This window comes from Aythya marila, assembly GCF_965140915.1.
Source record: "Aythya marila genome assembly, chromosome: 2".
NCBI classification, from domain to species: domain Eukaryota; kingdom Metazoa; phylum Chordata; class Aves; order Anseriformes; family Anatidae; genus Aythya; species Aythya marila.
The window spans coordinates 59,803,093-59,828,920 of NC_139043.1; the positions used below are offsets into that span (position 1 = coordinate 59,803,093).

At 37.1% G+C, this 25,828-nt stretch overlaps 1 protein-coding gene across 1 annotated transcript in view; it reads right to left on the bottom strand.

Moving 5' to 3' along the window:
- POU6F2 (POU class 6 homeobox 2) overlaps positions 1-25,828 on the bottom strand; it is a gene marked incomplete at its 3' end in the record, with an annotated part of 316,938 nt that overhangs the window by 51,252 nt on the left and 239,858 nt on the right. The window contains exon 6 of the mRNA XM_082752801.1: positions 5,124-5,270. Within this exon, the coding sequence (XP_082608927.1) occupies positions 5,124-5,270 (147 nt within the window). The remainder of the gene's footprint in view (positions 1-5,123; positions 5,271-25,828) is intronic.

The following is a 25,828-nucleotide window of genomic DNA, read 5'->3' on the forward strand; positions in this document are numbered from 1 at the left end:
AGTGTTGAACAACAGGGAAAAAAAAAAAAAAAGCAATGTATAACAACAAGGTAAGAGAAACAATGTGTTCGTTCCTTTGCTTGTATGTATACACAAAATTATACTATTGTCATTAAATATGTACTTCAAAGTGATTTAGCAGAAACAATGTAAATTCTGTAAAGGTACAAACCTCAATATCAGAATATGTTACTTTGATTTTGGGTGAAACCTGCTCATAATCAGCTGAAATAAAACTGAAACAAGAACTTAAAAAAAAAAAAAAAATCTCAAATCAGTCTCCACTGTTTTTTTCTCATCAGCTTAACTAAATTGGATTAAAATACTACTTCAGATTTAAAAAATATTTTGTACTGGAGGTGAGATAGCCCCACTTCAGCATCACCAGAATAGAAGAAAAAAAGCTGAAATCACCATTTACCACACGATTTTGTAATCAGCTCACTCTTCAAAAGAAGGCAATGGCCTTGTATGTGGGAATGGATTGCTCCTAGCACCATGGCCTGTCATATACTTTCCAGATTGTGACCTCAACCACTTTAACTAAGGCAAGACAGCTGCTACACTTAGGACTGTAGATTCAGTTTGTAGGTAATTCTTACCATGAAAAAAAAAAAGTTACAGAAAATTGTGAAAGTAATACTATCTACGTGTACATATGTAATAGTTGGCAAGACAGAATTTCCCTTCTGAATGAGAGATACTTTAGTACTTTCCAAGCCAGTCCACAATGAGGACAATGCTATTTTTCAAAATCCTATTCCTTGTTTTTATTGCACATGACATATTGCATTGTATAGTAAAGTATGTGGTGACGAGAAATTCCCTGCTTATTTAATTGTGATCCTTCAATGGATTTGAAAGGAGGTGCTTTATTTCCATTTCTTTAATTTACTAGTTCTTTAGCTGATGATTTTATTAACCCTTGTGTTTGAGAACTGATGCTTAACAAAAAAAAAGAAGACAAAAAGGCCCTTGGCAGTATTGTGAAGGCCTGGAACTGAATAATGCACTTTAATAATGAGGGATAGAGCTATGGCTTTTGCTGATGGCTGTGACCGGCTCTGTGACCTGATTATGTCGCAGAGTGTCAGCAGCTGAGACACTACAAAAGGGAGCGCATCCCATCAAATCTATCTCCATTGTAATCACTCGCACTGCTGAGAGGCTTGTTAGGAGCAGGGAATCCATCAGGCCTCATTAGCACCGTTTACCATCAAGAAGCTCAAAGAGCAAATGTGTATCCTCTCATCAGAATAACGAGAACCAAAGTACTCCTACTATCTAATTGGACCAACAATGCCCCTTTCTCCATTTACTTTTCTGAGCTACTTGTGGATTACAACTCTCAAAAAGTAGTTATTTTTGTTAATTGCTAGGGGGGAGCTGTGTCCAAGGATTTTCATACGCAGAAGGTTTTCATACCTAAGTAGTAAGCCATAGGCACAGTGAAGGCTGAGTTCCTTCAAAGGCATTCTTAGATTATATTGATATCATCCCTATTAAATTCTCGTATGCGCTATACAATTACACCATGCATATACTGCTTTCCTATTAACCTATCAGAAAATACAATATATTCTTCTCCTTAACCACAAGACAATTCATATTGCCAACAGCTCTTATCATGCTATTTTGTTTTTAGTCTTTAAGTTAAAATTGGTACTTTGTAATTGCTGAATTAGAATTATTATTTTTTTCCCCTAATAAAAAACTCACACCTTTCTAAAAATGAAATTGAACTTAGTCAGCCTTGGTTAAAATGTATTTGATTCTGCTGATATCAAGAGACTTACATGAATGTGACTAATGACAATTTAGTTCCATGTTTTAGTCAAGTAGAAAACTTGCTGGCAGATAGCATTTACAGTAACCATCAGCCATGTTTCCATATTTTCGCAGTTCATCTCCTTACACAGAAGCTAAAAAGAACAGCTAAAGTAAACATGTCGTGTACTTAATAGACAGTAAAACACTAAAACCTCTTAATATTTTCTTTCATTTGCAGAGAAAAAAAGAAAAAAGAGTTTCTGGTTCCTATATCTCTAAAGAAGCCAAGTACAGAAACGGAACTGGGATCCTCCTATAAGGGCAGGCTGAAGCTGAGTGGGTGGACAGCTTCACTTTGAAATCAGTATAAATTGACAGGGTAGAATAGAGCATTTCTGCTACTCTTGCCTTTAAATTTAAGATATAAAAGTCCAGTCCTGCAAATGCTTCCTGGAAAGTGCTGAGGGCAAACAGAATGTAAGCAGCGTTACATGGGCCAATAGCTCTTCATAATATGCCTCTGAAAATGAAAATTTGATTTAGAGTCCTCTACCTGTACTATATCAAATTAATCAGGTGATATAGACGTATTATTCCAATGGATTAGATCTCTTTGCTACAGTGGTCTTGGGGAGCTCCAGTATTACAGTTCATATTGCCATTCAAAGGAAAAAAAAAACATACCTTCACTGTGAAATCAATAATTAAATTAATAACAAATATGCTATACAAATATTTGTTAATATATATAATTTTGCTATTTGGATTGTAAGGACTCCTAGACTACTGGGAATTAAGGCCATACCATATGTCATTTAAAAGATCATTTCCCTAAATTTGCCAGAGGATCTTGGATTTGACCTACAGCTTCATGTCTCCTGGGATTACTGATCACCATATATTTAGTCAGACAGATGGACATTTACAAGCCTTGACTTCCTATAGAAGGAGCAGCATATAACGACAAAGATTGCACATAGGAACAGTCTGGTAAGTCATCCAGCCTTGTATTTTCAAGAGGGATTTCCGGGTGTCACACTTGTGATTCTTTGAAGGAGGCAATTTTCAAATGGCAGATTCTTAACATATCATGGAAATACAGCTCCTTAACGACTCCTAGTAGATCATTAAAAAATGGAGGCATCCCAATTCACTTACACTCCCAATTTTGAAGAAATGTACCTTTCAGTTCTTGTTTAGTTGCTATGTTTTTTTTTGTTTGTTTGTTTGTTCATTCGCGTGTTTTTCATTTGTAGGGAATGTAAAAATATGGCTTTATGCTGAATATTGTAATATTATTGTAAAAATAGGGTTTTATGTTGCACAGTTAATATTTATATATATTGCAGTGAGGTCTCCAGTACTGAGTCAAGGAACATTTGTAAAAACAGCTTATAAAAATATAACCCCTTTTAAAAAGAGCTAGGCAGACAGATTCTGTAATTTTATCCTACAATAGAGGAAGATTCTTCCTTTGTCTTCTCTTTATCTGCAACCTGTGGAATTGCAGGACTTCATGTTTTGTGTAGAATAAACAAGACTCGGTCTGACTGAATTTGTAACTTGATTTTATGTAGGATTTTTTTTTTTTTTAAGCATTCAATGAGTGTCCATACTTTATGTTTTCTGTGGAGAACACATAAGGGAAAAACTGCTGAACTACTAGTCTGGGTTTGTATCTTCAGCTCTTACAATGCACATTGGTGCCAAGTGCCTCATATGAGAGGTGATTGTGAACCACTTCTGGAGCACAGACAGAGACAAGCAGGCTTCTGGGTTGGAGCTGATCTGACTATGAGTTATAGGCATTATAACCAACTTTTCTTTCAAACCAATACCCCATCCCTCCAGAAATCTTAATAGGCTTTTGAGAGCCTCCATTTAAAGCTGGCTGCATAAAATGATCCTTTGATGAAAAGGGATTGAAACAAGGGTTAAAGTAGACATTGAAAGGTTATTGTAGAGGGCACATTGTTCATACAATCCTCCTTTAATATGTGTGGTGTGCACCTGCGATAAGATGATTCATTAGATAAGGCCTCACTTTGACAAGCTCCATCGTTCAACCCTCGGGGTAGTGATGGAACAATTCTGCACCCACCCAGTAAATATAACAAGGTCAGCATTTTTTTTTTCCTGGGACTTGGAAGGGGATAGTAAAGCTCAGGATGCATCTTCGTTTATGTATTATGTCAAAAAAGAGGGTGGATTCTATAACATGCTGTCTTTTATTTTTAATGGGCCCAAACTGAAAATGTAGCCTCTGTTCCAATCAAATAACATGATGATAGAAAATTATTGGAAAAAACATATTCTTCATGCTTTTTTTCCTTCCACAGTAAATAGTGAGAGTAGAAACTAACCTTTCATATATTACACTAGCTGCATCATTGCAATAAATGTTTACAGGGCCTAACATCCACATAAGCACTGCTGGTATTACTGTACACCTAATTCTCCAGATATAGAATAATGGCATACAAATTACTCAGTTACCTGGTCCAGTTTTAAGTTATATTCACAGATCTGTTACAATGTCTTTATGTGAAAAAAGTGTTTGTGTTAATTTAATTTCTGGTACCTGGAATAAAGAATGACAGTGGCCACAATATGAAAGCTACTTAAGAACGTTGCATCAATGGAGTTATTTACTTATATGAATTCAGATACATATCTTTCTGCAACATATTAAGACCAAAACTGAAATACTTCATAACAATTAAACACCTCCCAAATGCAGGTGGTACACGCTTTTACATAGTATTTACACAATATGCACAATTTATCTTTTAGATACACTCTAAACCTTGTTCAAATTTCTGTTTGAAAAATTCTGGAACAAACGTTTCTCCTAAATTTGCATTACAGACTGGCATATTCATTGCAAATTGTTTAATTTAATTAACAAGCAAACAAGTAAGCCACCCAGTTAAATCCATCATGGATACTTCATTATGATTTAATTGATGTTCCTTTACTGAAAATATTTAATACCTGTCTGTCATTAGGCCTACATAAATAGAAGAAGAAAGCTGGTACATTTGTTAAGAATCACAAGGTTACTGGGCTTTTAAATAACCATATTATCGCACTATTATGATGTTTTCTAAAGGCTGGATTTAAAAACAAACAAACAAAACCAATCCTTTTCTGTTTTGAAAAAGCTTTTTCTAACAGCTCCTAACTTCTTTCCAGTTCTTAGACTTTCCATTTCTTACCTTGTCTAGTAAATTAATATTTATTTATCTTCAATATGTGAACTTTTATATTGCTGTCATACAAGCAGAATTCATTTTTTCCCCCCAAGATCAGCCTGCCATCAGAATTCACTGTTATCTCCATCTTCTACTCACCTGTCCTTGTGCATTAGTGACGAGTTGACCTGTGACCCCCTGAAGACTGGAGAGGGCATTGCCAAAGGCCTGGGAGCTTGCTATTGAGCCCATGGCTGCTGCTGCTGCAGCCGCTGCTGCTTGACTTGCTAGTGGATTATTAACCAGCTGAAAAAAAGAAAGAAAAATCATGGTGAAACCTCTGATAAACACAGAAACAGAGTGCTAATTGGATAACGTACAGGTGATTGTGCTTACATGGGGACAAAAAGCCCTTTGTACTTCAAAAGATTAAGCAGTTTTGAGATGTTATGATGTTTTTGTCTCTTTGACAATGAATGCTTTAAAAAAAAAAAAAGACATTCAATGTTGATATTGAAGAATAAAACTTTTATTTTTGTGCATTTTTCCAAATTTTCTTGAGTTATGCCTATTGTATTCCTTTAGATTCAACAATCTAATGCTACAAGTGTAGCAGCTTAATCCTGCTGTTAACAGCAATCACTGAAAAAATAGCATTTGATTTGAAGGGGAGTAGAATGTTTGCCTGGTAATATTCAAAACAGGGACTAACCAATGACTCCAGAAATGAAAAACAACAACAACAAATTAAAAACATTTCCTTTTAATTTATATAACTAAAGATCTGGTCTCAATGTCTAGGTAAATCAGTTCAGTATAAATCAGCTACAAATTCAAAAATGTCTATTTCCATTTGCAAAATCTACAAGAAAGATACTAAGCAAACTACTGTTTCTCAACTGCAAATGATTAATTACAAGACTGACAAAAGTTTTCAGAAAGTGAGCTGTAATGCCCTCTTAGTCTCTTCTACCTGGGTGTTCTATATAAAGCACAGAGCACACTCATGGCTTTCACCTTAGTGAAAAGCCATTCAGGTGGTGCTAGGAATACCAGGGAGGTACACTCATATCAGCACTTGGGTTTATCAGATGTGACAGGTGTACTCCCCTGTTGGAATGAAACATCCTCTGGGAAATGGCTCATTTACTGGATCATTGTAAGGTTTGTATTTCCCCATCCTTTTCTGAGAATTTTGAACCAAGTACACAGGGATGACCAAAAAAAAACAAACAAAAACACTGGGAGACATCACCCCTGACACCAATCAGAGAAACTGAATTCAACAGGCTGAAAATATAGCAAAGAGTGGGTTTGCTCCCTAAGAATCATTGCATTTTAGCAGAGCTTGCAAATGCACAATAGTGGAGTAAAGTAGACAGAAGTTTAATGGGGAAATAGTGGAGTAAAGCAGATAGAAGTTTAATGGAGAAAGAAGTATTGCGACAGCAAAGGCTCTTTTTCTTAAGCTGATGTGAAAACACACAAACTAACACAGGAAAACTTGACATTTGAGCTCAAATTAAAAGAATTTCTGAGTCTTAACATGAAAAGAAAATTTACAATCCTATAGAAATGGAGAGTCACAGACACCAGCAAGGGATGTGCTCTAAGACAAGCTCTGCTTCAAAATAGGCTATAAAAAATTAATCAGCGATTAGTAGATGTTTTAAGCATGTTACAGATATGAATAGTGTGTATGTTATAGATGTTTAGAAGCCCATCAGTAGAAGATGTCAGATATGGTTATAATGTATGCTTATAAGAAACCTACTTGTCTGTTGGACATTATGAAATCTACAACAATTGATTGGTCATACATTAAAACATCTATTAATCATTCATTACCCCTTCATGAAGTATTTATAAATGGAACCTTGATATAAAGTGTTGCCTAAAGGGGTGCCTTGGGCACATCTAATCCCTCTAGAAATTGTAAAGTAAATAACTAAATAAAGATTAGTAGGAACTCTAGACAGAAAATATGACTTTGTTGGAGAAAATATTTTGATTTGGAAAAAAAATGCTATGTTGTGCTCCAAAACCAGCCTGCTTCACTCCATGGGAAGAAAACCAAGCAGGAATAAAGCACAAAGGGGAAAACTGTAATGACTGATTAGCAGTCTTGATGAGATTTGAAAAGAGCAGAGATGGGCGCAATGACCAAGGCAAAGCTCAGTCCCTGAATGTAGAGTGTAGGCAATTGCACTGACTGCACAGGGTGTGAGCCCAAATGTAGGTGAATGCACTCCTCAGTGACTTGGGTGGTGTTGTCTGAGCACAGCAGTGTAATGCCAGATAACAGAATAGATAAACTACTCAGTCTGCTGTTCAAAACAGTGAAATTTCTTTATTGCACAAACTAGAAGTTGGTAAACTTTGCCTCCTCTATACCACTTCATGGCCATCAGTGGGACTTGGAATAACCAGTGTTACTAGCTGTAAATGCTTGGAGAAGAAAGTGGCAGCAGCCAGATTATAGGACTTTCAGAAAAGGCTGTCTTGTTAGGCACCCACAAATTACTGCACCTATGATCCTGCAGGATTTGACGGTAGGTATAAATAATAATCTTTGCATGGTTATCTGACATCAGCTAATATACTGGTGGCTATAGTTTAAAGCTACCATAGCATATAGGAACAGTTATTTGGGATCATAAGCAAGCTTGTAAGTAAACTACAAAGGGTTAAAGCCTGTTAAAAATCAGACTGTCATCTCCTAGAATCTTCTTTCCATTTTTCTTGCTCCAGTTTTCAAAAACTGTACATTTTCAAATACAACAATAAAATTTAATTACAACAAACCCTGGAGACACTCAGGATTGCTTTTAGTTGCATCACAGAGATAAGCTACTTATTAAAAATGATGGCAGAGGCTATGATATGCATAGGTACCCTGGGTAGTACTATATTCCAGGAAAAATCACAGTGAATGGGCCAACTCACAGGGTAAGAGACTTCCAAACGCATATAAACCATCCCTTCGTAAGTCTGATTAAAAAGAGAAGATGAATTTTTATTTGAGTGCTTTGGGAAGCTGTTGACTGCAAGTTATGCTCTACTAAACTGACCCCTTCTATATCAAGAACAGATTGGGTATGGAGAAATCCATCTCATTTCATTACATCTGGACCTCAGGATAACTTCTGACATATTGTATCTTGCTCTTCTTTTAAATATAAAATCTCTGACTTGAGAGGTTTATGCCATTTCTTAATGCAGGTTGGATCCCTAAGAACATTTGCTTTAAATATTAGAACTATATTATGAAAGATCTCACAAAGAATCTTCCCATTTTGTTTCTGTATTTAAATAATGGTTTCATTTGGAAGGCTGAGACCTTCAGAGCTGTCAATTCCAGTGCCCAAATTTCTGCCCCCAACCATAACAACAGGTAATAGTGATCTTAGTTTAAAGTGACAGGTCAGCCTTCTCGAGGATGCCTCTGCTAATGACAAGATTATTTGAAGAAGCAAACTTTATGATGAAGAATCTCATAATAACGAGAGTAGCTTCAGTACATTTTTCTGACTTCCCAAAGCTGAACGTTTGAAGGAAAGTTTTTCTGCTCTACCTCAGCATTAAACAGAAGCCATTCCACTGCTCACACAAATAAACTACCTCACACAAATGAACTCACACAAATAAAACTACCCTGTACGTAACGACAGGGGAATGAAAGAGGTGCTACTTTAAAGATCCTAAAACTGATGTGATGTGAGAGTTGTTAGGTTTAAAAAATAGTCTTCTAAAAGCAAAATATCAACAGAAGTGTAGTAGAGTCAATGATGTAAGTAGCTTCTTGAATGCCACAAGTAATTTTTTTCTCCTTCTTTTTTTCTTCCTATTTCTCTCCCCCCCAACCTTTTTTTTTTTTTTTTTTTTCCCTCCAAAGCCAACCAACTTAGTATCTTGGTAAAATTACTGTGAGAAACTGAAAAACTGTCCTGCATTGTTGAATACAACATTGGATTTGATAGCCTAGGCAGCAATTTTACATTTCTCTTTAGAGGGCTTATCCTACTGAACTTTCATTCCATTCATTTGGCAAGCAAAGAACCAGTTTCACTGATTACAGTATCACTCATTCAACAAATGTACAGAGAAAAAACAAATGGTTTGACTGATAAAATGAAAAGTCAAAACATTTCAGAATACCAGAGTAACACATGAGAAAGACAGACTATAACCTGAAAGGTAAGATCACTTTATGTAGTGCCAGTTTAAGAATAAAGTTATATGTTGTGGGTTTTCTAAAGTATGTTTATGAGAGCCTAAGAGTGAAGATATGCTATCTGAATGTGGTAACAGAGAAGGGAGAGACATATTGTGGAATAACAGCAGGTGTAACTTAATTTTACAAAAAGTATCTGTGTTTTTCAGGAAGGCTTTTAAAATTCTGATATTTCTGGATACGTCTTAGTGATGAAATTAGTATAGAAAAACAGTATATTTGACTGGGGACTGATAGAACCTCCATTTAGCACTGGAACAGGCTGCCCAGGAAGGTTGTGGAGTCTCCTGCTCTGGAGATATTCAAGGCCCATCTGGACACCTACCTGGGCAGCCTGCTCTAAGGAACCTGCTTTGGCAGGGGGTTGGACATGATGATCTTTCGAGGTCCCTTCCTACCCCTACAATTGTGTGATTCTGTGATTTCTTATATTCTCAGACAACCCTTTCTGTAGGAAGCTTCACTCAAGATCAGCTACATTTACCTAAACCAATGTTCTTCAAGGGACAGAAAAACTCTAATTTAAATACACCTTAGAAGTTGAGAAGAATTTAGCAATGGCTTTCAATCAGAAACACATGACAATTTTCTATTCAGACTATGTGAAAAATGAATTTTTATTAGCATTGCATTTGCTTTTACATGGACCCTTACCTAAGAACCTAAGTGAATTTTATCTGTTTAGATTATGAGAAGAACTACACATTAAAATCTAGTGGGTTTTATTCACATTTTTTTTCACAGCAGCTTGTGAGACAGATTCAGCAGTCATTTGGACTTAAGAAGACTGTTTCAAAATGGGCATAGGCTTCTGAGGGTGCCAACTTTCACAGAATCACAGAATCATCTAGGTTGGAAGAGACCTCCAAGATCACCTAGTCCAGCCTCTGACCTAACACTAACAAGTTCTCCACTAAACCGTATCACCATATCCTAAGCTCTGTATCTAAACGTCTTTTGAAGACCTCCAGGGATGGTGACTCAACCACTTCCCTGGGCAGCCTATTCCAATACCTAACAACCCTTTTGGTAAAGAAGTTCTTCCTAATATCCAACCTAAACCTCCCCTGGCACAATTTAATTTTGTTACTGTGCTTGGCATTACCATCTGTATTGTGTGTAGGTGTCAGGGTTTCAGTAGTGAGGGAGCTGCAGAAGAGGAGTGGAAGAAGAGGAAAACATGAGGGAACACCAAGCTCAGAGGAAGCAGGAGGTGGAGGTGCTCCACAGTGGGGCAGGTCTCTACCTGCAGGAGCACTGCTGTCCTTGGAGGACTCCATGTTGGAGCAGATGGATATTTCATAATGGCATCTGCAACCTTTGGAGAGCATATGCCAGAGCAGTGGGAAAGTGTGAAGAGGAAGGAGCAGCAGTTATGGACTGACCATAACCTCTCATCCCCCTTCACTGCTGGGGTAGAATAGAAGGAGTCAGGAGTGAAGGAATATTGTTGAGCCTGGGAGAGGGGGAAGGAAAGTTGTTGCTTTAGTGTTTGCCTTTTTGTTTCTCAGTCTATTTTAAATGAAACAAATTATTTTTCCACAAGTTGAGTCTGTTTTGTCCATTACAGTAATTGGTAAGCAGTCTCCCTTTCTCTATCTTGAGCTATAAGCTTTCTCATCTTATTTTTCACCCCCATCCCACGGAGGTAGTGAGTGAGCAGCAGGGTGGGCCCAGGCTAACCCACCTGTATCCCCTTCCAGTCACTGCACACTATATCTAATAACAAGAGTACGAAAATATCTTCAACACCTTGAAGGTGTAGAAGCAGACCATTCCAACCTCAATGCCCATATACTTGGTTTCTAAACATGAATGAGTTGATGTGAGTACACTTTTCCTGGATGTCCCTAGTGGCTCTTCTGGTAAATTCATTGCATTGCATTGATATTATATTCCTAATTGCTGGTTATATTCCTAATTCTTTTCAATATGCATGTATACCTTATACCAATTGATTGCTCCCTAGACCTACACTACATCTCAAAATTCCCAAAAGAATTAGAAAAAAAAAAAAAAAAAGACACTGGAAAGAATGCTTCAGTTTAATCCTGGGAAAACACCTAGATGTCACAGGGATAACTGGCAAGTAAATACTTATAACAATCAACAGTAAGAAGACCACTTAGCCTTTATATAGAATTTTGCAGCTAATTTTTTCAACTACAGGTGCTTGAGTTCTGCATGCTTAATTTATCTTTAGTTCTTAAGCAAAAATAAGTCATATTTTCAATAAATTTGTGAGGATGCAGATCCCAAGAAATGAAAGCAAAAATCAATAATATGATGTAACATTGAAAGTAACATAAGCAACATAAAATAAAGTGAGTTAGTTTTATATAGAAGTATACTATGGTCAAACACTTTGGGGACTCTGTATGTTTCAGATTACAGTAAGAGACTTTTATTATTATTATTATTATTATTATTATTATTATTATTATTATTATTATTATTTTGACCCTCCCCCCAACTTTCTCTTTAGTTTATATAATAGGATAATTACAACATTTAGCTTTTATAAGTGAACATGGTCAAATGTCCAATAAAATGTCTGTCATTGAGCTTAATCATGCATAACTCTTCAAAAATATGCCCCAGCAGGCAAATGTTTGAAGCAAATCCCAAATTAGAAGAAAATATATCTGTCAACAATTGTTATTTCTAGCGTTGGGATACAATCAGCTTATATCCTATACTATACAATATAGTTATAATAACCAGACCCATATGATAGTGTGTGAATGTTTCAGAACTGCACAGGTCTACATTTGCAAATGCTTGCAGATGGTTAGAGTTCTAAATAGGTTGCTGAGACAGACATTTTACTATACACACATATATCAGATATTTATGTGTCAAATACATTTTACAGACAAGGATTCTGGAATATCTGAAAGCACTGACTGCCAGAGACACTTAAAATATCTGGTTCTCACAGATACTTAATGTGCTCATTATATACATTTATTGTGGCTGAGCTATTTGCTGTCTAAATCTATGCTGAATTTTCTATCAGCAATAAGTACTGATAGCAGTATCACTGATGCGACATGACTTGATTCAATGCAAAGTGATGCAACATGGGGTGATGGGAAGCACGCAGCACTCATGTGTACCCTGATATGGCATGGAGAGAGGAGGATGCACAAAATTTCTCACAGTATTGTGTCAAGAAGCTGGTCAAATTGGAACCAGTCTAAAAAAACTGCAATAAAAATTTACACTATCAAAAAAGACATATTTTTAAGAGAGCCATGGCAAAGCAAATGAAAAGCAGACTTCATTCCCAGATCTCCAGGAAAAAACTACTGGCAACATGAATAATGAAGAAGATATTAGGACGGAGTCAAGGAGTGAGTGGAAACCACCCTAGCCATTTTCATTCCTGCTCCATTAGTGATGGAGAGAAAAGAGATGAAAGGGATCCTATTTGGGTCTAATCCTATGAGATAAAGTGGAAGGTGTCATCATGTCTGAGCTTATGTCTTTTATATTTAAGAGAAGAGGAGAAAAATAAGCATGTATGTACAGAAAGGCAACTAAGATATTAGAAATATTGTAAATATATATAAGTATAAAGAGCAGCTGACTCCTTTAGCAATTGGTCAGTACTTGGAGACTACCCACAGACCCAGTTCTGTGGGTTTCCAGATGTCACATTTAGCACTTTCATTTACAAGTACAAAATATTCCTGATCCATACCAGCTGACACACTCTGCTCCAGATTTAAATTATCAGTCATCTTCACCGAGTATGGCAAGCTGCCAATATATTTAAGCACTCTGTAAAACATTTATAATTGTATATTTTGTACATCACGTAAACATGCAGTAAATATAAGGAATTTACCTCATCTGGCTTGATGAAATTTTACAACAGTAGTAACCATAAATTGTATCGGTGGTCATGATAGAGGAAAGAATATTTAAAAAAAAAATCTGAATTCTCTAATTTTCTGAAGTAGTTCCCATGTGTGACAAGGATGAAAGCAAAGAGCATGTCCTAAACTTTCTGAAAAGGCTTGCAACTCAGCTCACTTCAGGTTGATTAGTTCTTTGGTTCCTGTGTTTGTCTATTTTAGAATGATTTATCTGGTTTCTGAAAGATGCTTTCCCCACAAGAAAAATGGTTACTTCAGGGCTCCCTTGCTGCTAAAAAAAAATGAACTCTTATCAAACGGAAATTGCCATCTGTCTTCTTGGATAAGAGCCCAGCACTTGGGTCTCAGTGATCTAGCCTCTGTAGAAAGTGTATCAACCGTGAGACACCACAAATTAATCTCCTTAATCTAAAACATTTATTTGCCTTTAATTTGGATGTGTGAATGGCACGTGCACATGTAAATGTGACTATTTGCATATATAAAGGGTAACAAACCTATAAAAGTTAAAAATGCCATGTGAGGTCACACCATGAAAATATGAGACTTCACATTGTGTATTTGAGAAAACCTTTCTGAAAATCTTGTTTTACAATACAATATACAATCATGGCACACATGCCTGGAATGGTTTATTTGAATATTCATTTAAAAAAACACACTTTTAGGTGCAGACTTCCTCTTTTGCCTTTTGAAGAATAAATCCTACTTAATACTTAGGGACACATTTCTGACTGAAAACTTATAAAGGCTTCTTTAAAAATTCTAAGCCAGGTGCTCTGCAAAGACCCTCATTTTTGAAGCAGGAAATACATCAGGATTCGTTCATTTATTTATAATGCAATAACATCACTGAAAAGGTCTGTTTCCATGTAAGGCAAGTGCTTACAGTGAAGCCTCACTGACTTGAATGTAAGCAAGATCAGATCTCTAAGTGGAATGATGTGGCATATTTTTCTGTTTGCTGCTTTCAGCTCTTGGCTTGGCCGTACTAGATTCATCAATCTGACAAAAAGTTGGAAGAACGGTGCAGATGACTTCTGAGTGCATTGCAAAGGTTGCTGGCAAAGATACAGATCAGTCCAAAATCCAGATCTGATTCTGAATCTACGCATCTAGAAAGTGGGAAGGATTTAATCCTCTGCAGTAACATCAGTTCACCCCAGTCAAAATGACTGTAACACTATAATTGGTGCCATGTGTTTGAGAAGTTCTCTCTCTATTTTTCAGGTTTGTGTGGAGGATATATGAGCTTTCAAGTCAGTTGAGAAACTGATTTTTAATTAGACATTTGAGTTTTGAAGAAATCTCAGTATACAAAGAGATTTGAGAAGTGTGAACAAAGTTGAAAGAAGTGTTTCATTTGAAAACCTTGAAGACAACATCACAGTTCTAATAAAGTCAATATAAGAGGTGAGTGATAGCCACTAAAACCAAGTAACCTAATTGGAAGTCTGTGTGAGAGGAGCAGGCATGCAAAAAATGGATGCTAAGCAGGACATTGTTAATGTTTTTCTTCTTGCAGTATTTTAGTATTTTATTACAGTTCAGAATGTCCAGTGATGGACTAAGAATGTGACTTCATTCAACTGCTTTCTGTCTGTGTGTCCATGGGGGTTACTGCTGCTACTCCTTTCTAAAGACAGAGCAAGGACCACTTCTGAACCTCTGCTCCCCCTTCACGTGTGTGAAGGCAACAGCATGAGGTGAATGTATTGCCACTCAGATGCTAGCAACCTTCTGCCACATTCACCTTTGGAAGGGCTTAATTTGTCTGTAAATGTAAGAAGCCACCAGCTGACACAAGACAGAATACGGGTTAAAAAACATTGTTCTACATACACACGCACATTGTTCTGTTTCTCATGAATAGTCCTGCTGTGTACATAGAGCTACATGTACCCTGGTAACAGCTGCGTATTTAATATGACAAAAATTGTGCCCTTAATGTACCTCCTACAGAAAAAGAAAGGCAGAAGGGTTAATAGTATAATGCAGCCACATTTGAGACATTCCCTCCCAGGCACTTCCATCTGATTCAGTGTCAGCAAGAATCCTACTCCCCAGCTGAGCTCCAAGCCCTGCTTTAAGAAGCAGCGCTGCCAGAACATGCTCATGTGTGCTGCGTGGGGCTGGGCTGAGCTCAGCTGCAACTGGGGGATTCCAGGTTTAATTTTGTCAATGTTCTCCTGAGAGGTGCAGAGAACTCATTTACCAGTTATACGAGTTATTTTAAAATTACTGTTTGCCTTGAAAGCTTAATCTCCCTCCCGCCCCCCACCCCTCCAATCCACCTAGTCCCACCTTTCTATGTTATGACTCGTGTTGTGTTTTTGTTGTTGTTGTTGTTGTTGTTGTTGTTTGCTTCTGTAGTTTTCTGTGTGTTTGTGTTATGCATGTGTCCCTTTTACACCATGCTAGACTTTCCCTCTGCTTTTACTTATTTATTTTTTTTTCTCTGATCTCCTGTCTCCAGTCTCAGCCACTTTGTTCAAGTCACTCTGGGTCTGGTCACAATAGTTTTTCCATATGGGAGTTCGTGCAGAGCTGCAAAAGCAGCCCTAAATCTACTGCATCTGTAATGCTGCCATATTAATTCCTAATCAATTTCAAAGCTGTATTTGAAACTCATATATTTCACCTCAGCAAAATCAAAATAACATCAAGTTGCCAACAGCAAATGAAACTTGGAAATATAATTAAAAACATATAGGCTAGCAATGTATTGTTTCTGAGGTCTTTGCAATTGCCACGGTGCTAGGCACTATAAATTGATGGCAAGAGGGTATATGAAACTGAGATCCTCTTATAACAAAAGCATAGCTCCATATTGCTTGAGGTAACAGAAGAACTGCTGGTAGCTGAATGTGAGTGATGACTGCAAGTATAAACTGAGGGTTTTTTTTTTTTTCTTTTTTTTTTTTTTTTTTTTTTTTCCTGCAAGGATCAATTCCAAATTGGTTAAAATCTAAGGCTGAGATTCTGCAAGGACTGGTTGAAGTTAGACTGCAAGCAAGTTCTAACACAATCCTGAGCGACCTCAAGAGTGTGTGTTAGCATGTTCTTGTGACTGTGATCTGTGTGCTTCACAGACAAAGATGGGATGTGACACACCCCATGTTATACATGCAATTACACAAAATCACATGCAAATATTAATTTGCCCCTATGCTGATAGCACTGTATTTTAAACAAAAGTCATGACAAGATTTAGTTCCTATCATCCTCTTTTTTGTATGAAGAATGTCAGAAATAATGCCTGTGTTATTATTCAGTATCTGCTACTGGCTGAATGCATAGCCTGGGGAAAGTCTAATTACCATTTACAATAAATAATTTCCTCCATATTTATTATCAATGGAAATCTACTCATAGACATTCAGCCAAGGAATTCTGCTATATGGGCAAAAATATGTACTATCTTTTTCAGCAGCAGCTCAGCTTACAACCGGAATGTCTGTAGCTTTTTCATTAAATTCATTATTGCCTTATTGTACCTAGACTCTTGTTCTTCCATAAGGCACTGTCAATAGACAGACAGATGAATTCCTTCATGTTCTAAGTATTTTCTACTTTTATCTGTTGACCAGATTCACAAAATATTTATGGGCCCTGTAGCAATTCTTGTGCTTTACAAAACAAGTTTTTTTTTCTTTCTTTTTTTCTTTTTTGTTTGTGTGCTAAAAATAAGGCAAGTTTTATGTTCTTGGTCTGATCCTGATTTCTCTCCACACTGTTATAAATGTGGTGTAATTTAATAAGGTTAGTAGAGTTGTAGTTTAGTAAAACAGAGGTAACGACTATCAGAATCAGCCCCTTTAATTTCTTATAGGTTTCACATCTGCTGTAAGAGGGGAATGACACTCTTATGTGAAATTCTGGAAATAGATAATTAAACTGATATTTTATTTAGATCAAATATTTGCACCAGAGGACCTTTTTTTTTTTTTTAATTATTTTTATTTTTAATTTTGGTATTTAGGCCACTGTATATTACAGAAGCCATCAACTGAAATCAGAAATCAAAACATTCGAAACATTTATACCTACAGCTGTGAAATGAATGGATTTTTCTATTTGCAGACTCAAAAATCCCCTCCAAAAACTCTACTCACCCCCTCAGAAAAAGCCCCAAAACAATAACAAAACACAGCTCAGGTAGACCTGGAATGAAAAAAAAAAAGTGGGGGATAAACTGTAGGTCACCCAAAATATTTAGTTCAGAACAAAATGATGTCTTAAAAGAAAATTTCAAATGGATCACCCTCACAGACAGGTGTTTTGTGATTGCATGGAAATACTTCAAAGAAATAATTCTTACATGCCATTTTCCTAATCTCATCCATTTTTGGCAAGAGAAGAACATATATGTATTTCTAACTATTTGCCAAAATATTTTTTTGGAAAATGTGCAGTCTGCGGATCTCTTTGTACCCATTGGTATAGGTGGGTGCACTGGTAATTCTGTCAGTAGAAGGGGTAAGACAAGGATCAAAACTTTTTTTTTTTTTTTTTTTTTCCCCAGGCAATCCAGTCAGAAAATATGGTTGTTCTAGTGCACTTCAAAGAATGCAGAAACTGTGATGAATGTAGACCAACTGCAATTAAGACAGGACTCAACTACACCTATCATTCATATTACTTGTACATGCAATAATAATTATAAAATAAAAACCAAAACAAACAAAAAACTCCTTAAAAAATACAAGATATGTGCTATTTGCTTTCAGAACTTAATGCTGAGTACATCCCCTTGAAAAGAGAAATTTCACAGTAAATTTTACTTGTGATGAATGAGTCCCTGTTGCTTTTTTTCCTCTCCCACATTCCTCTCCTATTATTCTGCTTCAAAGTACTTTAATGCTCAGCTTTAGCTTTCCTTGAGAGTTAATGAGAATATCTTCAAAGTTTGTTTAAACAGATAAAGTTTCCCTAATTTCAGCACGCCATGTTCATTTCTATCAGGCTTGAACATAAGCCCACTGATTATTAAGAGGCAGTATGAACCAAACACAAACTGCAGAGCACTCGCCTGGTTTCTCACCATGCCAAGAAAAAACAGACAAACAGAAAAGGGATCAGCAGGCAGGTAACAATCCCGTTACTTTCAGCTCAAAGAGATGGACAAGGACTCTGACTTGCGGAAGATCTGGTGAACACCAACCAGCTAGAAGAGGCAAAAAAGATTATCTAAACTAAACCAGACGTCGTTACTTCTGCATGGTTCCAGGAGACAGTTTTTTTGGTTGTAGATGAAAGAGAGAAATGTGAGTTTGCTGAGGGGGAATTGCCTCTCTCTCCCAAAGATCATGAAGAAGCTGAGAACTGCAGGTTGTTAGGGCATCAGAACCAAGATCTTCAGGGATCAAGGCCCAAGGCAAGCTTGTTTGGCAAGCTCAATATGACTCAAGGGTTCCCTTGCATTTCCACTTTTGAGTCCCCCACCAGGGAAGATCAGAAGTCCCTTCTCCACTGGTTTGACAAACACCAAATTTAAAGCAGGTTTAGCTACCTGGTACACTGTTAGAAGTTCCGTGCCTGCTGACAGGACGAGGGGGAATGGGCTTAAGTTGAGCCAGGGGAGTTTTAGGTTAGATGTTAGGAAGAACTTCTTTACTGAAAGGGTTGTGAGGCATTGGAACAGGCTGCCCAGGGAAGTGGTGGAGTCACCATCCCTGGAAGTCTTTAAAAGACGTTTAGATGTAGAGCTTAAGGATATGGTTTAGTGGGGACTGCTAGCGTTAGGTCAGAGGTTGGACTCGATGATCTTGAGGTCTCTTCCAACCTAGAAATTCTGTGATTCTTTGTGATTCTGTAAAATTACTCTGGTTATTTAAACCAGTGTTAGTGAGACCAGACCTCGGTTTCCTCATTCCTAACTAATATTCATCCAAAACCAGTGTGCCTTTTAAAAGCCAGTTTAACAGGTGGAGTCCCCTGGAGGTCAGCAGAATTGCACCAATTTACATCATTAATGCTGGCTTGTGAAAAATAAATCAGAAACTTTATGGATATTAAAAACAGTGTTAAAACAGGGTGTTTTATACAGTAATTATAAGGTTATTTCTCAGTAATTCAATCTACTGAGGGTGAAAATATCTTTTTTTATTGTTGACTATGATGGTAATAATTCTCTCTGGCATCTATAAAAGCAACAATAGCTTTTCATTGATTTTGCTTAAAAGGAAAGTTCAGGGTTAGAAAATTAGTATTTCATGTGGAAACATGAAAAACTTTCCAAAGTATATGTGATGGAAATAGTAATAATTATGTTTGAGGAGGAAGGAAGTCTTGTGATTAGGGTCTCTGGGTAGAGATCTAGAAATCCCACTAGGGGTCCAATTCTTCCATATATTTTCATTTCTTTAATTTCCTGTCTGAAAAATGAGAATAATAAAACTGTCTTTCTTTCATCCTGTTTGTTTGTTTTCTGTTTTGATAATACATCTGAAAGTCCATTAGGACTAGATTACATATGCATATCTACCAAAGTATGGCAAGATGAAAATTAAATCTAATTTTCTTATTTCAGGGTGAATCTGCATGTAGAATATTTCTTCCTTTTTGTAGCACAGTATGTGGTGGTGTATGTATGTATGTACATTGGGCAGTTAAGCCATTGCCATAACATACATGCAGGTAATATTAATGGAGGCCAAAAAATTCCTCTGAGGCACAGAAGTCAATGATCACAATTTGAATGAATGACTAGAAAAGCTATTCTAAGATGTAGGTCTTTAACTAAGAAGCACATAAGTAGTAAAAATAACTACTAGGGGCTACATCAAAGTTAAGACTGACTTTACATAAGGTAAAGGCAGAGCCAGGAGAACATACATGTAGTACATATTTCTGAATCTGCTGCTGTTTATAAATTAACTGGTTCAACTTTGCTGGTTTGCCATGGTGGGGAAATCTCTGATGCATCCTTCCATTCCTTCTGGCTTTTTGTTTATTCACGCTCTTGTAGTAAATGTCACACATAGTACCTTGATTTTATCAAGCCCTATTTTAAAATGAATTACAGTGACTCATATACTACTTACTTGCGCTCTAGACTTACCACTCTACCTTCTTATGCAGGAAAGATGACTCACTTATATAAATGACCCTCATCATATAGCTGTTAAAGGTAATAAAATCAAGGGTAAAAATTGTATGTCAAGCTACAAGATCTGTATTACAGCGTACTATGGGACCCTTGTTTATGATTGCCACCAACTGGCCTCCAGGCTGGTGGGCAGAGTTGAGTAGTCATGTGTGCAGGACCCCAGCCACTCATCTGTAAAAGTGGTTGTTGTGGAAAAGGTAAGGTTGGGCAGCACCAGGGGCCTGTTGCTCTCCCTCATGGCTGTCACTGCTGGGACAAAGATAGTTTTGACACCACTTGCAACTGCCCAGGTAGCAGCCAACTCCCAACATCACCAGCAGTGTGTCCCCCATTTTTGGGGATGGCTCCAGTCCCAGGAAGGATGGCTGCAACTGGCCTAATTTGTGTTTTGTTTGTGTGTGTGTGTTGTGTGTGCATGTTTGTGATTGCTAGGCTGATGTATTTTCAAATATTAGCAGCCCTTTCAGGGTATTCTTACTACTTAAAACATGCTTTTGCTTCCTTGCCATTGCCTCTTCTTTGCTCAGGCAAAGAAGTTGGAGAGTCAGTAGAGATCATATGTGCTGCTGCATGCTATCCCACGGAGCAGTCCAAATACAGGGTGCCTCTGAATCTTCAAAATATGTTAATTAGACAGAACTCAAACTGAAAGCAGTGCTTTACTCAGGGGAACTCAAGAGATGATGTTGGAGGTGCATCTTGAGGTAAGATTCTGCTTATACAGCTGAGATTTAAGTCTAGTGCTAACTGTTTTTTACGGATGTTCTAGACTGGATATGTAGTAATAAACGCAGTAGGATAAATGTCTGTAACCTAATTATACCTGGGCTACTCTCTACTCTGCAAGAGGGTATAGAAGTTTGAAAAAACCTAGTGCAGTAGGATGCCTGCTCTTTGCTTATATCTGTGTAAGCAAGGTAAGAGTCAAGCCCTAACACTATACATCCAGAAGCTTAAACATAAAAACAGATGGAAAAATGATCAAATTACAGTATTACAGAACAATCGTGCAGCAATAAGAAAGTAATGCCACAGTTCTGTTGTACATGGAACATATTTGCCAAACCTGCATCAAGAATACCCTTGAAGCCAAATTACAAAAGATAACAGGAATAAAAGGAAAACTGAGAAAAAAAAAAAAAAAAAAAAAGGATGTAAGTAAGAAACAAGCAAACAAAAAAAATAAATCAGAGTTGAATTGATTGCCTTTAGGACTGAGCCCTGGAAATCCATGACTCTGAGTGTGTGTGCGTATAAGAAACGTGCAAGAGAAAATACATGAAATGAAGGGTTGTTCTATAAATTTTAACTATCAAATAACAGCCTAATATAGACTGCCACCTAATATAGGTGATATGCTATATCAAAGAAAAAACAAGAAATATGTCATATATACATTTTGGAATGTTCCCATTACCCAAGCAGAACACAAATAAAGAAAATGTATAGAGAGATTAATCTCACCAAGAGAAGGGTAAAAATAACAGGTCTTGAATTATATTTACAGAAGCAACTCACTGCTGAGCTAATAAAACAAATAACTAATTCTAACATATCAGCACAAGAGTACTGAAATAAAAAAGCATAATCAAAAGAATGACTATAGAAATAATTATTTTAAATCAGACACACAGCATATAAGACATCATAAAAACACTAAATACTATATTAGGAATAGAACAGAGAAGACTATAGGTAAATCAAAACACTTATGTATTTCTGTCATCTTTCTGCATTTCATGAAGCCTATACATCAGTCCTGCTGTGTATAAGATCTCGAAGAAAAGATGATAGGCATACATAAGTCATCGCATAAGAGATGAGGCTTTAATCTGTATGTGATGATCTTAGAAACATGCAGTCTTTTTGACTAGTGTTCTTTTTAGTTTACAAAATAGTGTCACAACAATTCTGATATACCTTACATTACTGCAGGAATAAAAAGCTTGCAGTAATGCTCCTCTAAAGCCCATATACTGTCACAAAGCTATAAAAATGGCCTGTGTGGGAATAGGGCTAGCCCACACTGCAGGCACACTTTGTCTTCTTTCTATCTGTTCAGGGAATGCCCCCAATACCTACTTTCAGACACTAAGTTACAAAGCCAGACGCCCTTCATTGTCTCTATAGTTGGAAAGAGAAATGGATGCTCTGGGGTCTAATTCAGAGTTTACAAGACAAGGTCCTTTTCTGAGCTATCTTCCAGAGAAAACTTTATTTTCCCGTTGACCACAGGGAGAACTGGGCACATGTTTAAATGTCTCAATTGGATGGCATGTACAGAAGGCACATCCTTGTACCAGGACTCACCGCAAAGGAAATTTTGCATTTTTCCCAATTTTTGGCTATGCTGCACATCGAGTCCCACTGCCTTACTGCGGGCACATCTATGCATCACTTAGAAATTTAGATTCAAGCAGAGAGAGAGAGGGCATACCTCCGAGTCCTAACTATATAGGAAGCCTAGCTCCCAGATTACATATTTAAGTTAAATGACCATTAAGTTAAATGTCAGTGTGAATATGTCTGTATCTAATGATTCAGGAGTTTGCAGCTCTTCTCTTCAGGAACCTGCGACCAATCTCTGAGCACATGTGGAATTCTTACATTCTGTTTCGCTTTAACCACACGTTCATTTCCTGTGGACAATACAAGAGCAGTCCTGAATGCAATCCATTTTATAAGGAAAGTGTTGTAATTTTGCCTTTGTTTCTAACAAATAAGTAAGCTTCTGACACAATAATTAAAAATTAATCATTACATTATTCCTTAGTGGTGGTTCTTCCCTGAGCATCCCTGACTTATTGTAATCCTATTTTCCACAGCTGTTGTACACTGCCATATTATACTGGAAGAGAAATCTCAGAAAATCCTGACCCCCATGTCTTTGCTTTTAAGCTCTACTTATGCCTATAAAAGAGTAAAGAAAATATTTCATCTCCTAAAAAGAACAGCTGAATCTATGCCCATTATGGTCATTATTACTAACAATAGAACCATTATTGGTGTATCTTCTCATCACAAACTTTTTAAGCAGGGGTCAATAATCTCTCTGGGAGTTCATAAAATGCTCAAAAGCAAAACAACAAAATTACTCCGTGTAAATCAGCCTGATGCAGATGAAATCACATTCTATTTCAGAGAGAATACAAAACAATCCTACAATCTTCTGAATGTTGCTTTAATGCAGACTTCTTTCAAGAACTTTAGAAACTAGCATTCAAACAGTAATAGCCCACAGAACATTGTAAACAGCTTATTTTAGATAGAAATCACATCACTTCTAAAATAGGGTTCATGTACTGACCAGCAATCAAATAGGGTGAACCAGCTGAGTAACACTGTGGAAGTTTTCCCCTCTGGTTTCAGCTTTTCTTAGAGGATTAAGCTCTGGAAACTCAATTTGTTCTACTATTATATTATCTATAAAGGGTGGTCTCTTGCTAGTTGGCTCACCATCATGCCAAATCCTAGCACTTTAAAAACATATATTTGATACCTAGAAGTTATTGGCAAAACAAACAAACAACAACAACAAATCCCAAGCAACAATAACAAAACAAAACAAAATCTACCTGGAATTAATCAAAGTGTTTTTTTTTTTTTCCTTTTTTTTTTTTTCATCATTACTTTCTGAAAAAAAAAAATGATTCAAATACTCTATATTATAAAAGGAACTTGCTTTATTGTTATGTTGTGAAGAATCCATTAATCAAACTGAAAGGTAAAGAAATTGCATTTTTACTTCTGTAACGTTTTAATACAAGATTCTTTTATTAAGAAACATAACATAGGACACTATTTCTTACAGATTGATCCTTCTTCAGGAACTCAGAAAATCTAGGTTCTAGTCTCCTTGTGCCTGTCAGACTCCCTGAGTGACCTTGGACAAGCTAGTTAATCTCTTACTAACTCATTTCTTCATCTGTAAAGTGGAGATAATCATAATTCCTTTGTCTCCCAACACTGTACCACCTTTGGGAGTGGACATTTTACAGACCGTGTGCTTGCACTTTATTCAGTACAGTGGCCTCTGATCTTAGACAGTGTTTCTAGATCATTACTTATTAGTGTTTCATAATGTGTTCATAATAGTGTTTCAAACACTAATGTTACATTAGTGTTTCTAGATCAATACTTATCCCTACTCTGCATCTATAATTTTTGTTTTGTAGGAGCAGGTGGAACTGTGAACTGGCAACAGTGAGCAGCCAATATGACTGCTAAGCACTGCGATTTGGTTCTCACAGTAAGGCACAGTGTGATGGAGGGCAGGTAAAATTACTGAGCTAAAATAAAGACTGACTAAAGCATAAGTCAAGTCTGAGTAAGGAAACATTTCTTTGAAAGGACAGCTTTTAAAGCTGTCTTTTCCTTGTTCTTTTTCAGAGTTACACATTAGGCATACTCATGTAAGCAGAGTTAGGACAGTAATTCATGTTAAACAGACTTATTTACAGTGTTTCTGCTTTCAGTTTTTAGTTTACATTGGTGAAAAGGAAGTACCCATATATTTAAAAAGTAACTTTAATGACAGAACAGAAAAAAAAAAAAAAAAAAACAGGAAACAGTAAAGCCTCTAGCCAGCTAGAAGAGGAGTAAGTGCTAAGAGCATCATTAGAGCTTCAGAAACCTCCGAATGCTGCAACAAGAAGTGTGGGGCTGAGAGCAAGCCTGTCTTTGAGGCAGGTAATGCTGTCACATGCTTTATACATTACTCTTTTTCCTCCCAACCTAAGAATCCTATAATCTTCCAGTTCAGCTGACTAGTAGCCTGCTGTTTTCTAGAAAGACAGTCCTACTGCTGCCCAGACTTGGTGGCTGCACGCTTCCCAAAGAGGTAGCATGTCTAGAACGAATTCAGTGAAGAAAAATCAAGCAGAATTACTGGTATGGCAGTAAGGCCCAGTATGAGTACATACTTCGTGTCTTGGGCTGGAGGAGACAGGCTGAAAAGGGGACCCTCTTAACAAAAAGAAGGGTAGGGTTTAGCTCCACAGGAACATGCTACTTGAGTGATTACGGCAGGGTGAGGTGCAAGCTCATGCTGTACATTTATGGCACACATTCTTGGATGCCTCTGTGCAGTGTATGCTTGTTCTACCGTTGTGCCATTATTTCTGGCTGGCAGTAGGAGGGAAAGAAAAACCTTAAAATAATTGCTATGAACATCATTTGCATTTAGGAGATCACACAGTAAAGGTTATGCTGAGGTTTCCTGTAGAGATGTAGTGCAGAAAGCAGTAGTGTCCTGCCTCTCTACACCTTTCAGTGACATTCAGCTGGCTCCTGCAGCCCAGAGTCAGGAATGAACATTGTTTCCAATATTTATACACTGCTTTCATTTTCACTGGCTGCTTCTGCAGCCTCTTAAAATTTTAGGAATTTTGAGTGAATTCCAAATAGTCACACATGGTGTGAGGACTCTCAACCTGTGAGGCTGCGGGACACAATACTCATCCTTCAATTTGTCAGCAGGGTGGGACTCAGCTTTTTCCACTTGCCAGTGGCAGACAGGATACCAATAGCCCCCTTGTGCCATTCATGTATTTGGAATCCTACATCCACATGTTTCACGTTCCTCCTCCTTGTGGCAGACCACCCATAAGCATTCCACAGTTTGAAGATTGCCCAA